Genomic DNA, 14,952 nt, shown 5'->3' on the forward strand with positions numbered 1-14,952 from the left:
CCACCTTCCCCTTCGCAGGCCCTCACCAGGCCGGTAGGGCTTGCGTTTGCGCTTTTTGCTCTCCTCGCTCTCTTCTTTGCCGGGCTCCACGTCAGGGCTTACGGGGCCTTCCAGTTTCATCTCACACTCCATGTGCTCGACGCCACCTGTGCGCAGAGACAAAGGGGGGGCTCTTCAGAGGCGCGGGTCCCTGGACTCTGGTCCGGCACCCCAAGGGCGGTGGTGCATGACTTGCCCTTCCTTCCGGGGACTCCCGACCGACCTTCGCCTTTGAGCAGCTCGTCAGTGTCCAGGTCCCCATCCTTCTTGTCCTCAGGGCCGAGCGCATCTGGGGGCTCAGGACCCTCCAGCCCCACCTCGCCCGGGAGGCCGGGCCGCCCTCGGCGCTGGCGCCGCTTGTGCAGGGGCGACATGGTCAGGTTCCGCAGCACGGCCATGCCCGTCTCCGTCAGCCACACCCCCTCGAAGCGGAAGTACTGAGGCTCTGTGCAAAGAGGGAGCACACGTGAGCCCTCGATGGACGCGACAGCAAGCAGAACTCAGTTTCCGTCTAAATTCCAGGGAGGACAGTCTGAGGACTAGAGAGGAGGGACCCCAGGGGGTGCCGAGAGCCTGACTCCGCTCGGGTCCCGGCACACCAAACAGCTTCTCTACTTAATAGCTTCTTGGAGCTCGGAGGGCCCCGGCTTGCTAAACACAGCAGTTCGCAGGTGCCAGAAGCAGTGCCCTCATCCTAAAGGACGACACTGACCCAGCCCTTCACCGGGCCGAGGAAGCTGCATCCTCTGGAGAGGAGATGCTGAGACCTGGTGGAGTAAAATCCACCTGGAAAAGTCGAGGTCTTGGCTCTAACCATCAACTTGCCACTAACCCACTGGGTGACGCCGGGCAGACCATGCAACCGCCCTGGGTCTTAGATTCCTCATCTGAAAACACAGCGTAGCTAGAGCCGGAGTTCGATGGTGTCTAAAGGCACCGCTGGCTCTGGGGTTTCACGCTGCTGCGACTCACCTGGCTCCTTCACCTTCATAGGTACCAACTCTGGCGGTGCAACAGGCACTGTGACGAGAAGAACAAACCAAGGATGGAGCAGCTGAGGCTCTATCCCCAAGCTCAGCACCCTACTCTGCGCCCTTGGCTTCCCGGGACCTGGAACTCACCAGCGGGCTTGACCACGTAAGGCTGGCAGGAGACACAGTCGAAGCCCTCATCAGCCGCCTGCTCGACATCATCCTCTGTGAAGAGGCTCTCACAGCCAGCATGCATCCACCTGGGGTCAGGGGACAGCAGACGAACCCGGATGATGAGAGGCTGAGAACAGGGAAGAGGGAGACACCCAGGGAAAGGGGGACTCTCACCGTTCACAGTGCCGGCACTGGATTAGCAGGTCCTCTTCCACGTACGGGGCATGACAGATGGGACAGGTCACCAGGCTGGCGCAGGGCCCGCAGTGCGTGTAACTATTCTGCCACTCACAATGAAAGCCCGGGGAGGCGGCCCCACACTGCATGCAAGACACACACCTGGTGGGGGCAGAGAGAGACCCTCAGCACCAGACCCACCGAAGTATCCAGAGGCACCCTCCCGCAGAGGCAGGCAACCAGTCTGCTTCGAGAGTGACCAGCACACTCTCATGTCTCAAACCCTGCCCCTCCCACTCAAGACCCTTACCACTTGCACTTCCAGCCACCCTTGGGCACGGTGAGCAGTGGGGGGTCCAGGCAGTACGTGTGGTAGCTAATGTCACAGTCGTCGCAGAGCAGCAGGCGCGAGGGGTCTGACGCCTGGCCACACACCTCGCACACGATGCACTCCACACAGCGCCAGCCCTTCAGCAGCATCACCTTGGTGATCTGGTGCAGAAAACGGCAATTCGTGAACCCGTCTGGGTGTGACAGGGGGCCCCACGCCACTTCTTAGGGGGTGATGGTACTTAGATGGGCGGGGCTGGACTTCGGGGCATGTGATCTCCTGTGACGCACCCTCACCTCCCAACTGGCTCGATACTTAGCAGGGACCGCAGGGAATTCTGCTGGACAGAGAAGCCAGCAGTACCTGACCTCTGCCTCCACACTAGCAATGGCGCCCCTCCACAAGTCAAGGCCCAGAGCAACTGAGCAGGGCTGGGGAGAAGCCTGAAGGGTCAGAGCACACGCCTGTCTGGTCGTTGGCCCCGGCACCAAGCATCACCAGATGCAACCCAAAACCCAAAAAATTAACACTTATGTATAGTCTTTGACTGTATTTTCCTCTAATTTTTGCGAACATTTAGAATCTGCTTCTGCTACAAGTTAGAATATTACAGCAGACAAGTTCTAAGTTAGTCTTCATCTTCGATCTGCATCAAGTTTCCTTCCTTTTTTTTTTTTTTTTTTAAGCTTTTTGGCTCATATCAGGCGATACTCAGGGGTTACTCCTGGTTCTGCTCTCAGGAGGCACTCGGGGACCACACAAAATGCTAGGGACTGAATGTGAGGCAAATACCCTCCCCACTGTACTATCACTCTGGCCCTCACGTTTTCTAATAGCAAAGTTCTCACAGTTTATATGATGCGCTGAATGATACCACAAAGTCACCAAAGAATATTACATTTCCAAAGTACTTAAACTCAAAGTAGGTTCTAAGTTTTTTGTTTCTGCTTTTTGTTTTTTGTTTTTTTTTTTTTTTTTTTGGGCAATACCAAGAACTGAGCCCAGGGTCTTACACACGTAATGCTCTACCACTGAGTCACATCCCTGGTCCCCTCTGCAAAGCAGTATGATTCACTACTGAAGACTACTAACTTATTTCTACAATCAATAGCCATTTTTTAAAACTATCAACCAAGGATTTGGCTCAGGAGCTTACGTGCCGTACACATGGGCTGATTCACGAAAGAAAACAAAAAAAGACTATTATGGCCAGGACACAGGTCCAGTATAAAAACAGGCAACTGATCCTGGGTCAGGAAAAGGGCTCAAAGAGCTGAAGTTCAGGTTTTGCATGTGAAAAACCCAGGTTTGATCCCCAGTTCCACATGTTCCCAAGTAGTGGGCTAGGACTAGCCTGAACACCACTGGGTATAGCTCAATAAACTATAGAAGGGAAAAAACAACAACCTAATTCCATCCCCCAGTCTATCCCCTTGTGAGCCCTAAACTCACCTTGCTGTTGACACAGTAAGGGTGATAGCACTGGGAGCACTGGGAACAGGCAAGGAGGTGGCCCTCGGCCCCACGACCAAAACTGCCACATACCACACACATGTCCTGTGAAAAAAAGAGAGACTGGAATGTCCAACGGGGCCTCCTGCTCACACTCAGTCCCACAAACGCCTGAAACACTAATCTTAGAAGAGGGAGGAATTCAGCACCAGGACAATGTCACCACATCAGGGTACCCTGTGGCTTTCCAAGGTGCTTTTCTGATCAGGTCACTTGAATCTTTACAATCTGAAATTAGTAAAAGTAGGACAAAGGAAAATAAGGTGGGTACAGACTTGTTGGTATGAGAGCCAGGCAGATAGTTTAATGGGCTGCTTTGGCACGCAGGAGGCCCGGGTCTGATCCCCAGCAACCCATGATCCCTTGATAAACTGCCAATCATGGGCCCAATCCCCCTCCAAAAAAAAAAAAAGGCTGGTTAGGGTAAGAGAGTAAGAGACGTGACCAACTGTCAGTTGGTTAGAAAGCTCCTGACCATCTCTGCCTTTCTCACTGCTGTTGACCAAGTTCTAAGTTCCCTGCCAAGCTCAGAGGAAACATGGGGAGAAATCTGGTGGTGAGACAAACCAAAAACCAACATCATTCTCAATCCCCGTTTTCTCCAGCTGGGTTTCCCTAGAGGTAGGTCCTGTGTTATCCCCAATCTAACCCCCCCAACACAGCCCCGTTCTCCCTGACCTCTCACTGAGGATGAAACTACATCAGTCAAATACCTGCATCAGGACAAACTTGTCTGTGTTGGAGAAGAGAACCACAGTATTCTGCATGGTGTCATCGTCATCATCTTCTTCCTCCTTGCTGGGAGAACTATCGATATCAGCAACCTTAAGGCAGAGAGTGTGGAAAGTGAGGCAGCTTAATCTAGCCATATTTCAGCTGCTTTCCTCTCCAGGACCGCGGAAAGCCGGCATGAACTCTGGACTGAACGGAAAGCTAGGAGCCAGGACTAAGAGATGGGAGAACAGCCCAGACCTGTTCGAGCAATGGCAAAGACTTTGGAGAAACAGGGACTTTTGGATGGAAGGAGCCCAGAGCCAGACACCCCTACTCCTGGCTCGTAAGCACAGAACCGGCAGGGCTGAAAGGGGAATGAACTCGAAGGGACTGGCTGAGTTGTCTGGGGGAGGAAATCCTCTCCTTACTACCAGAGTCTCGATGGAAGAAGTCGTCGATTTTAGCCGGGCCCGTCCTCTCCCACGGCCTCCGTGTGCTCCTCCTCGTGGGCGCCTCCTTCCTGGGAAACTGCTACTGCGACCCTGATGAGAAAAGCAGACCATGACACGGGCAAGTCCTGGGCGGCTGGGCAGGAGGGGAACCAGGAGTCCTTTCGGGCAGGGGGAAGAGCCAAGACGTGCGACAGCAACAGGCAGGAATGCTGGCACCGGTCACGCCCCCTCCCAAAGGGAAAAAGCGCAGTCAAAGGGGGGGAGGCAGCGGTTTGAGAGACCCGAGTTTCTCATCCTAGGCCTGACCACAGTGGGACGATCACTTCGTCCTCTACGGCTAGCACCCTCCTTAACCGAGTCGGAGGATGGGCTGCGGGCTCCGTGAGAGCCTGGACACAGGGCGCCCCGGCAGAGCCACGCAACTCTGGGCACGTCGAGCGGCTGCTCAGCCTCACCTGCTTCATGCGGGAGCGGGCCGGGGAGCTGCGCCGTCTCCCCTTGTCCCCCTCCGCTTTGCCTCCGCTGATGGCTGTCCCGGCCTCACACAACAGTGAGTCATCAGTCTCTGGCAGTGAGTCGGTGCAGAGCCGCAGGGAGCCCTCGTCTCGGGCTGGACTGACGTCTGTCGAAACCCCCAGCTCCATGGACAGGGAGCCACCCCCCTCGGGGTCCGGGGAGCCCAGCAGGGGTTCCGAGCCAGGGAAGCTGGCACTGGCGTCACCCTGGCTCAGATTGGAGATCTCGTTGACAATGTCGGACTTGATGAGAGTGGGCGGGGTGGGGGCCACCGGCACTCGGGGCTCCTCTTGCTCTTCGCAGGGTGAAACCTGCCCGGCCTGCTTGCACTCTGGGCCATAGACCTCCATAGGGGTCGCAGGGGCCAGCTCCTCAGGGTCCAGGAGCACCGGGGAACCCTTCAGTTCACCCCCCGAACTGCCCGAGGTCTGTCCCGCCTCTGGCTGAGAGCCGGGAGTGTCTGTGCCGTCCATCGGGGCTGCCTCCTCTCCCAGTCCGGAGAAGTCAGCCAGGGCTGGGGCCGGGCTGGGGGCAGGGCAGGACAAGGTCCCCACGGGGGAGGGGAGGGGACTGGTGGGGGTGGGCTCCAAGGCTGGACACTCAGGTTCTGGGACCTTGTCAGTCTCCATCTCGGACGCCTCAGCCTCGTCGGACCCCTCTGCCTCTTTCCTCACGGGACTCAGCGGAGAGGGGACGGACAGGGGCGGAGCAGGAGGCGAGCACTGGGGAGGAGAGTCTGGGGGAGGCGGGCGACACTCGGGAAGCGGCGAGCACGAAGGAGGGAGGGGCGCCATCAGGATGGGAGAGGCCGGGCCCGCGGGGGAGCCCGGGGACGGGGGCAGGATCATGGGGGGCACAGGCTCGGGGTCAGTGCAGTTAGCTTCTGGGGGAGGGCTGATGGGGGTCTCGAGGATGGGGGCAGCCAACGGCGACTCGGGATCACTGTCCCCTTTGGCACCAAAGGGGTACTCCAACTCCCCCAAAGGGGACAGGGCTGGCGGGGCCACCGCGGTGATGATGGGGGAGAGCGGTGGAGGAAGCGGATCTGGAGGGAGAGAGAAAAAGGCCAGTTCTCAGCGGGGCCGCGCCAGGAAGAGCCGGGGCGGTCCGAGCGGAGTGGTCCGGCCGCGCCTTACCTGGCGGCATCAGCTGCGGAGACAAGGCTGGGCCCCCGGACGGCGACAACGGCAGCTCTGCCGGCGGCGGGGACAGGGGCGGCTCCCCCGGCTCGGACAGGGCCGGCTCTCTGAGCTGGGGGGACAAGGGCGGCTCCCCGGGCGGGAGGGTCGAGGGCGACTCTGCAGGTGCCGGGCAGAGGCCTGCTGCCCCAGGGGGCTCCTCGGGTCGAGGGGCCAGGCACGACTCCTCGGGCTGGGGTGACAGGCGCGGCTCCTCGGGCTGGGGTGACGGGTGCGACTCTTGGGGCCGAGGGGAGAGACGCGGCTCCTCCGGCCGGGGGGACGGGCGAGGCGCCTCCGGTGCGGGGGACAGACGTGGCTCCCCAGGTCCCGGCGAGAGGCCAGGTTCCTCAGGCGCAGGGGACAGGTGCGGCTTCTCAGGCACAGGGGACAGACGTGGCTCCTCCAGTCCGGGGGACGGATGTGGCTCCCCCGGACAGGGACAGACTTGTGATTCCTCAGGCAGTGGCGACAGAGGGGACTCCTCCCGCGGTGGGGACACAAGCAAGTCGTCTGGTGGTGGCGAAGCAGGCAAGTCCTCGGGTGGCGGCGACAAACGTGAGGCCTCGGGCGGCGGGGACGTGGGCACCTCCTCTGGCGGCGGGGACAGCGGAGACTCCTCAGGTGGCGGGGACAGGCGCGCGACCTCAGGTCTCCGGGACAGGAGGGACACTTCGGGCGGGGGGGACATGGGCGAGTCTTCGGGCGGGGGGGACATGGGCGAGTCCTCAGGCGGCGGGGACAAGCGCGAGGCCTCGGGGGGAGGCGAGAGGGGGGACTCCTCGGGCGGCGGGGACAGGGGCGACTCTTCAAACGGCGGGAACAAACGCGACGCCTCCGGTGGCGGAGACGTGGGGGACTCTTCGGGCGGGGGGGACAGGGGCGACTCCTCAGGCGGCGGGGACAGGCGGGAGGCTTCGGGCGGTGGGGACGTGGGCAGCTCCTCCGGCGGGGGGGACAGGGGCGACTCCTCAAGTGGCGGGGACAGGGGCGAAGCTCCGGGTGCTGGAGACAGGGGTGCCCTGAGTCTGGGGGGCGGGGGCGACTCCTCCGGCGGAGAGAAGGGCGACTCCTCCGGCGGGGAGAAAGAGGACGGCTCAGGGGGGGGAGACAGGGGCGACTCCTCGGGCGGCGGAGAGAGGGGCGACTCCTCGGGCGGCGGGGACAAGCGTGAGGCCTCGGGCGGCGGGGACGTGGGCGACTCCTCGGGCGGCGGGGAGAGGGGTGACTCTTCCGGTGGGGGCAGCAGGGGCAATTCCTCGTGCAGAGGGGTGTCCAACTGGGGCTCCAGCTGTGCCCCTGCTCTCCCTAGGGACACAAGACACCAGCTCAGCCCCACCCCCAGGAGAGAAGGATCGGGGCAAAGCGGAAAGCGTCCCAAGCCACGGAACAGTGGAGACCGTCTCCAGGGGTCGACAGAACCCGCTCACCTAGTGGTTTGGCTTCACATTGCAGGGGCCCAGGTTCCGTGGGTTGCATAGAGGTCACATGCCCACCCTTTGGCTGCTCTTGGCATGCGACGTACAGGGCACTGGGCTCCTCAGTGGGGGCGTCGCCAGGCTCAGGGGGTGCGAGTCTGCGGAGGGCACAGGGGTGCAGGCATCGAGGTTCTCTACCTGCTGCGTTCCCGAGCACACGCTGCGGGAGGACCAGAGCCACCAACTGTCCTGCCCACCCGCCCTTGGCTCTCCTGGAAAACTCTACTCGACCTGACGGAGCCCATCGACCCCAGTACTTCTGAGTCCCCAACCCACTCTCTGCCGGGCCATGGACTCTACTTACCTGTGACAGGCAGGGGGAGGCTGCTCGGCCAGGGAACTGACAGGCTGGCCCCCCAGGGCTTTGTGACAGCGGTGACAGAGCGAGTAGTTCTCAAACCACTCAGAGTTGGGAGTCAGCTCTGCCGAGCCCGCCCCACAGGCTCGGCACACCCGGCAGGCCTGAGGGAAGGAGCAGGCGAAAGGAGAGTCAGACGGGGAATGGTGGGATGGACGGAGGCGGACTCCGAGGACGGTGGCACCCGGGAAGCCTCACCTTGCACTTCCAAGAGTGAGCAGGCAGTTCTTCCATGGGCGGTTTCAGGCAGAAGGTATGGAACCCTTTGTCACACGTCTCACACACCAACATCTTCGAGTCATTCCCAGGTTTCCTGCAGGGGCACAGGCCACAGAAGAGCCCTCGCTGCCCTCGCGGTCCGCCTGAGCCAGCGCTTTGCCGAAGGCGACCCTCTTGCTATCCCCCCTTACCTGCAGGCTTGGCACACTTTACATTCAGGACACTGCCAGCCGGCACGCTTCCGGGCAGTCAAAGCAGTGTCCAGGCAGGCCCCGTGATAGTGATGCCCACAGCTGGTACAGAAGAACAGGTCACACAGCTCCCCTGGCCCCTCGCAGACCGCACAGCGCGCCTCCTCTACAGCGGGCGGAGGCAGAGAACACAGGTTAGCTACTGAGTTCCTGCCAGACCCAGCGTGGAGCACTTTACACTGAGGCGTCCCTGGGAGTCTGCACTGCCGCAGGCCCAGCCATGGCAAAGCACCTGCACTCATGGGCTCACCCCTCGTCTGGTGGAGCAGACCAGCAGCAGATTCAGACTCCCATCAGCGCCCAGCGGACCAACACCCAAGACACACCCAGCCCCACATATGCCTTCTGTTGGAAGGGCAGGATCTCCGGGGCCAGGGAGCTGGCTCGAAGGGCTGGAGGACACACTCTGCAGGGGGAGCACCAAGTCCACTCCCCAGCACACGGTTCCTGAGCTCGATTAGGGATGTTCCAGCCCGACATAACTGTTTACCAAACCAGATGACATCAACGGCGGGCCTTCTCACCCAAATGTGCAGCTCCTTCACTGTGCTCTGGGCAGAGGAGCTGCAGTTTTTTCATGGATAAGAAGGAACCGCTGGCAGTCGCACAGGGGTAGTGGTAAAGCCGTGGACATCCAGGCGAGCGGCAGGGGATGGAGGCACCGAACCTGGTGCAGTGGGAGCAGCGCTGGAAAGGTGGAGACAAAGCCTCAGTGCCAGCCAGGTTCCTCCCGGGCGACAAGCCGGCACCAACTCTGCCCCGTCACACCCGCTGGCCTTCCCGTCCTTGAGCCTCTTAGAACGCCGCCAGCCCGGCCCACCATCACCCGGACCCTCTGCAGTCCCCTTGGTGAGCCCACCTGTGAGATCCCTGAGAAGATGGCCTTGTCCACACCACAGAGTTCTGAGCCCTCTTGCCCCCAGACGCCCGCCGACCACGCGGCACACCAATGATGAGCCCAGCAGGACCCTTCATAGATGGAAAGAGCAGACAGAAAGGAAAGCGTTAACAGAGTAACTGGGCTTGGAGTGGGGAGAGAGCTTGCCTTGCATGTGGCCTACTGGGGGCCAATCCCCAGGACCCCATAGGGTCCCCCAAGCCCAGCAGGAGTGATCCCTGAGCACAGAGCCCGTACAAACCCTCGCACCGCTGGGTAGGGCCCAAAGACAAACAAACAAGCATCACTACTGACTCAGGACCGCTCTTTCCCCTTTCCCTGCCAAGCCAGGTACCCAGTCTCCTCACCTCCAGGTTCTCCTAGGTGGGCAGGTGTCAGGCCCTCAGGGAAACCGATCTGTGACAGGTCTTCGCCGGGCAGTGCTGCCTCACTGGGTCTGGGGCTCTCCCCAGGAGATGCCACTGGACACTGGGGCCAGTCAAATGGCAACTGAAAGCACCGAAGCTCCCGCTGCCCATGGAGACTGGGCTCCCCGCAGTTACAGAGAGCACAACGCCGCACTGGACCCCCACTGTGGACACACAAGCATCAGGACCAGGCCACTGCCCACAGAAACACCCCGAGATTGGGCATGACTATGCATCCCATACATAAATTCTCTTAACTATCCTCAGGCTCCAATCAAACCCCCGTTTAACTTTATATCCTGTTTCTATCCAACTAGTTACCTGCAGACCTGGGAGGGCTCCTGAAGCCTGAGACCCCCAGAACTGGAAACAGAGACCTCCCCCACATGTGGGTTGGGAAGGTCTGGCTCAGCGGTGCCTGACTCCTCAGAGGCTGCAGGTCCATCAGCTGAATGAACAGAGAAGCAGATGGAAAAAAAGGCCATTATCATCTACTTACCACTCACCCGCCTCGCCCGCTCATCACATCCATGCCATAAAGCCCTCAGTGGATCAGAGATTCGGCATTTCAATGTTTGTGTCCAAGTCCTTCAATCACCTGTCTGTTAAACAGACTTTGCTCCTGTGCTCATGCCAGGATCAGAAATCTAAGGCTACTTCGGAAAAGAATGCGGCTAGCAAAGCCAGAACTGTTCTTACTCACCTGCCGGTTCTGAATCTTTATCCTCACCAGGCGGCTTCTGGCTGTCCATCCCTCTCTCCGACTGGGCAGGGCCCTCTCGGGGAGACCTGGCAGTACCGAAAGAGATCTTTCTCTAGTGCATCTCCCCCACAAAGCATCTTCCCCACAATCCTAGGAAGAAGGCTGCCAACGGCATCTAGAGCCTCCAGAAATCAGAGCAAAACCATCCCAACACGAACCTATACTGACAAGCCATTCTCCCTATTCTCTTGCCCACGGCCAGGTACCCTCTTTCCCACTCTGGATTCTCATGGGTCCCTTCTCACCTTCCCCCTTCTCACTTCCAGCTTCCTATGTAAGAGTTCCCGGGGGGTGGGGGGGGGGCTAAAAAAAAAAAAAAGAGTTCCCAGGTCAATAGCACTGAACTAGAAGCACATCCAGTCTACATCTCATACTGTTCTGTACTGTACCTCCGGCAAAGACACCTCTGCTGTCCTGGCTCTGCTGGGCCCTATTCTCTGGCCTTTTTCCTCATGTCTCATGTCCGCTCTCATCCCAGGTCTGTCAACCCAAGGTAGCTAGTCAGTCTTGGGCCCAGCTAAAATCCCTCTCCCAAACATTCAGTCTGGGGTCTCGCAGGATGTAGAACATATTTCTATAACTAAACTCCAGCTATAGCTGATCTCCCCCACTTCCACTGGCTTCAACCAGAACATCTCAATCACAACTAGAGGAAACACCCCCATTTCTACCCCTTGCCCATCCAAATCCAGCTCAGGCCCACCCCAGACCCCTGCTGTGACTGACTCTGGCTCTTCCTCAGCCCAGAGGCCGCAGGTCGTTGCCCTTGGCAACGCCAACTGCCCTTCCTCCTCAGATGTCCCCAGTAGTTAACAGAAGTGGGCCTTAAGAGTTACTGAGCATGTGTAGCCGGGCGAGGCATGCTGGGAGTTGTAGTCTCAGAAAACACCCTGCCACTCGGAGGAGTTCTAAGCCAGCAGGACACACCAGAGCAGCTTCCTTCCTCTTCCGTCGAGCAGGGTTTCCACATATACAATGGGGGTGGGGGGATAACGGTCCCCTCATCTAAGATACGCCCGCCTCCACCAGAGACAAATGAAGCCCAGGAAAGCTATGTGAAGGCTAAGGTGCACAACTCTGGGTGGATTCTCCTAAACCTCAGAGGGAAGTAAAAACTAGGAAAAAAGGAATGGGATCCTCCAGAGGAGAGAAGGGGAGAGGGCCAAGCTCTGAATGAGAACCGGCGCTTACCCACAGAAAACACAGTGTTCCTAGGGAAAGGGGTGGGGGGATCCCTCACACAGACTTCCAAATAAAAAGCCTGGAGAATTTTTCTCTCCACCCTTCTCCCTCATTCATCTTATTTACCCAGAGGAGCCCTGCCAACCTAGCAAGAACAAGCCCCTCTTCCCAAACCAAATATCAAATATCCCAATCAGTCACTTGGGGGTTGAATGACAGGAGCAGATGAGACGGGGGGAAGTCTCCGAGTTCCGGGGCCAATAAATCAATGGTCCACGAGCCATCCCATTCCCTCTTCCCTTCCCAGGGAGAGAAAACAGCACGGACTTCCCATCCCCAAAGATCAGCGAGGGGCCTCCTGTGACATCTCGCAGGAAAAGGGATCGCTCTACTCTCCTCCTCCCACTAGCAGAATCTCCGCCCGGAAAAGAGGGCATCACCTGTTAACCTCCACTCCCATACTGTCTCCTTCCCAAACCTGCCATACCACACCTGAAGGGAAAGCAAAGTGGTCGCAGGGCTGGCACACGGAAAAGCAGCACTGGAACCTCAAGGGCCTCTGAGAAGCCACCTAGGGGACACGGGGCTTGGAGGTCAGTGGGCCAGCCAGGTCCCTCTCTTCCTACTCAGACATTCAAGGTCTGACCACATCCGGGAGGCTTCCAAGTATCCTAAATGCTTGCGTCTTAACTGTCTCTTCCCACAACATGGTCCCCGAGATCCTCCACCCGCTCAGCTCTCAAAGTTGAGGCGAAAGGAGTCACAAACGCCGAGAAATAAAAAGCAACAGTGATAATACTGTGGGTGGGAGGAGGACTGTCTCAGACAAGGCCAGAGGGACAAATTCCTCTGCCTCCCCCGAGCGCAGCCCTCTCGAGCAAGGAGAGCTGGTACCGCTGCCGGAGGGGCAGGACCCACCTTCCTCCTGCCTCAGAAGACAGAGTAGCAACATCTTCCCAGGCCAAAGGGCCCTGGGAGAGGCGAGAGAGCAAGAAGAATAGTGTCCCCAAGCTTGAACAGACAGACTCTAAGAGCACCCCCAAGAAATCAAAGTTCTATTTTCCTACCTCTAGACCTACTGAACACTGACCTCCAAGATGTAGGCAGTTAGCAGGCCTCTGGCAAGATCTAAACAGGTACCTACCACAAGCTTCCCTGTGCCAGCCTTCAGTCAGAAAACACACACATCTACTCATCGAGGGCTTTTTCACTGGATCTACCCTGGGCTACGCCTGGCCAAGCTGCTTCTGGGGAATTAGAGACCTTGGAGAAGTGCAGACCAAGGCTGGCTCTGCTTGGGCCCAGGTCTAAGAGGCCCCCAACAGCAAGTCACAAGGCAGGGGTTCATCCCAACCTGCTCTCCTCCGCGCCTCCAACCAGATCAATAGTCTCTGCTCCATTTTCCCAACCAAGTGGGAAATGGAGGTTTGGAGGGGTGAGAGACTGGAGCAGGCCCTTGAGTGAACAGCTCTTCTGTAGATCTCAGGACTTCCTGGTTCCCAGCCGAAGAATCAAACCACACCTCTCCCCACCCCCATTTCTGGTCAGTCCTCCAGGAAGAATCCAAATGGAAACATGGGACCCGCTGGATTGGCCCTGGGTCCAACTGGGGTCAGTCCCTGCTTCTAAAAAGAGGTTCCCGACTAAGAAGTTCCCTGGGGACAGAGAGCAGGAGGAGCCCTCCAGGGGAGACAGGGGCAGGGCACGGGTGACAGCTCACTCCAGTCCCCTCTCACTTTGGAGTTACAACCCAGAAATCTTTGAGGGAAAAACCTCTGTTTTCTCCTTTCGGAGACCAGGCTCAAAAGGTCTGGTCTGTGCATCTCAGAGGGGGTGGAGTGAGGGAACAGAACACACTAGCCAAATCCCTGCTGGGCAGCATGACAGCTGTAAGAGTCTGTCCCAACCGGAGGCCCAGAGGTGAGGCCCAAGCTGTACCCTTCACCCTTCATGCACTCACACACCCCACTCCCCAACACCTCCTGCCGGGGGCTGGAAAGACTGACTTTGGCAGCAACAGCTCTTCCAGAGTGGGCAGGAGCAGAGGACCAGGTAGTCCCTAGCAGAAAAGGATCCCCGGGTCTGGGAGAGACCTGCAGGGCTGCAGAGGCCTCACCGGTACCCAGCTCTCCACCCAGGCCCAGAGAAAACGGGAGACAAAGCCATTTTTTTTCTTTCTTTTTTTTTTTTCAGCCCATACTCACAGGGAGCAAATCTCAACGGTCTCTTCTATAATCCCCTAGAGATTATGGCCATCCCAAGAGAAGGGGAGGCTAAGACAGCCCTCGGCCTGTGCAGGGGTCACTTTTGTCAGGCAGGGGCCGCTGGAAGTCGAAGAGGAAGGCCAGAGCTGCCCCCCGGCCCCGCCTCCCTCTTGCCCCAGCCACCCCCTCCAACACACAAGTCGGTTTCCACACACTCACCCCTTTGCACAGTGAAATAAGGCCTGGAAAGGGATCCTGGCTTCCCGGAGTTTCCCCGGGACTGCTTCAGTTGGTGGGATGGGCAAAGAACAACCTGAAAGTCCAACCTGGCAGTAGGTCTGACCTGGCAGGGGCACCCTCCTCGCCCTCCGCAGCCGTTCTGCTCCCAAAGCCCGGGAGGAAGCCAGAGGGGGAAGCAGCCCCCAGGGACTGGGACTGGCACCGGAGCCTGGGTCCTGGGTGAGGCGAGCGCCCGATCCAGAGAAATAAACAGGCAGGGAGGCTACCTGGCCGGGTTCCCAAAGTCCCACGGCTGCCTGGACCCCCGGCCGCAAAGAGGCACACCCCAAGACACCAGGCCTCAGTCCTGCCCCGCGACTGGCTCCGGTTCCCTGGACAGACCCTGCCAAAGGAACCCTTCTCGGCCCTGGCACCCCTTCCTCCAGCCTAAGGGCCAGCTCCGGCCAAGATAGTCCATCTGGCCATGCCCCCAGTCCAGCCCTTTCTGGGCCCTGGCCGGCGGACTTCACTCACCTCTTCACAGGGCGATCCAGAAATCCTCATCCGAGAACATGGCCAGAGCCCGGGCCGCTCCCCGACCTCCGACCGCCGGAGCGATCACAGCCGCCCCCCTCTCGGGGGGGCCACGGGGGGCCCAGAACGGTAAATCCAGGTCGGAGTGGCCACTCTTCCCACCCCCCGCCAGGGAGAAAATCCGGAAAAAATGCCAAAAGAAAAGAAAAAAGAGCCGACGCGGGCCGCCCAAGGTTCTCCTCGCTCGGGTCCCCGCAGTTCAGGTCTCCATGGGCAGCCCCGCGGCGGCGAGCCCCGAGCGGACACAAAGGGAGCCCCGGCGGCTTTGATGTGGGGCGAGCCGGCTCGGCATCCGCGCCGCCGGGCCGCCGCGCA

General features: G+C 59.2%; 1 protein-coding gene across 2 annotated transcripts in view; it reads right to left on the reverse strand.

Annotated features, from left to right (window-relative positions):
- KMT2D (lysine methyltransferase 2D) overlaps window positions 1-14,737 on the reverse strand; it is a 42,826-nt gene extending 28,089 nt beyond the window's left edge. The window contains exons 1-21 of one of the 2 annotated variants that reach the window (XM_056120120.1): window positions 14,578-14,737; window positions 10,379-10,464; window positions 9,997-10,123; window positions 9,616-9,839; window positions 9,230-9,339; window positions 8,895-9,057; window positions 8,311-8,476; window positions 8,099-8,213; window positions 7,847-8,004; window positions 7,495-7,640; window positions 6,023-7,372; window positions 4,826-5,931; window positions 4,347-4,460; window positions 3,918-4,028; window positions 3,145-3,249; window positions 1,672-1,853; window positions 1,359-1,523; window positions 1,161-1,270; window positions 1,012-1,059; window positions 263-484; window positions 27-146 (exon numbers count right to left, since the gene is read on the reverse strand). In XM_056120120.1, coding sequence (XP_055976095.1) covers window positions 27-146; window positions 263-484; window positions 1,012-1,059; window positions 1,161-1,270; window positions 1,359-1,523; window positions 1,672-1,853; window positions 3,145-3,249; window positions 3,918-4,028; window positions 4,347-4,460; window positions 4,826-5,931; window positions 6,023-7,372; window positions 7,495-7,640; window positions 7,847-8,004; window positions 8,099-8,213; window positions 8,311-8,476; window positions 8,895-9,057; window positions 9,230-9,339; window positions 9,616-9,839; window positions 9,997-10,123; window positions 10,379-10,427 — 4,891 coding nt within the window. In that variant the 5' untranslated portion in view covers window positions 10,428-10,464; window positions 14,578-14,737. Of the gene's footprint in view, window positions 1-26; window positions 147-262; window positions 485-1,011; window positions 1,060-1,160; window positions 1,271-1,358; window positions 1,524-1,671; window positions 1,854-3,144; window positions 3,250-3,917; window positions 4,029-4,346; window positions 4,461-4,825; window positions 5,932-6,022; window positions 7,373-7,494; window positions 7,641-7,846; window positions 8,005-8,098; window positions 8,214-8,310; window positions 8,477-8,894; window positions 9,058-9,229; window positions 9,340-9,615; window positions 9,840-9,996; window positions 10,124-10,378; window positions 10,465-14,577 lie in introns of those variants that run through there. The other variant, XM_056120121.1, reaches the window with a different exon arrangement.
- Window positions 14,738-14,952: the final 215 nt, after the last annotated feature.

This window comes from Sorex fumeus, unplaced genomic scaffold, assembly GCF_029834395.1.
Source record: "Sorex fumeus unplaced genomic scaffold, SorFum_2.1 ptg000042l, whole genome shotgun sequence".
NCBI classification, from domain to species: domain Eukaryota; kingdom Metazoa; phylum Chordata; class Mammalia; order Eulipotyphla; family Soricidae; genus Sorex; species Sorex fumeus.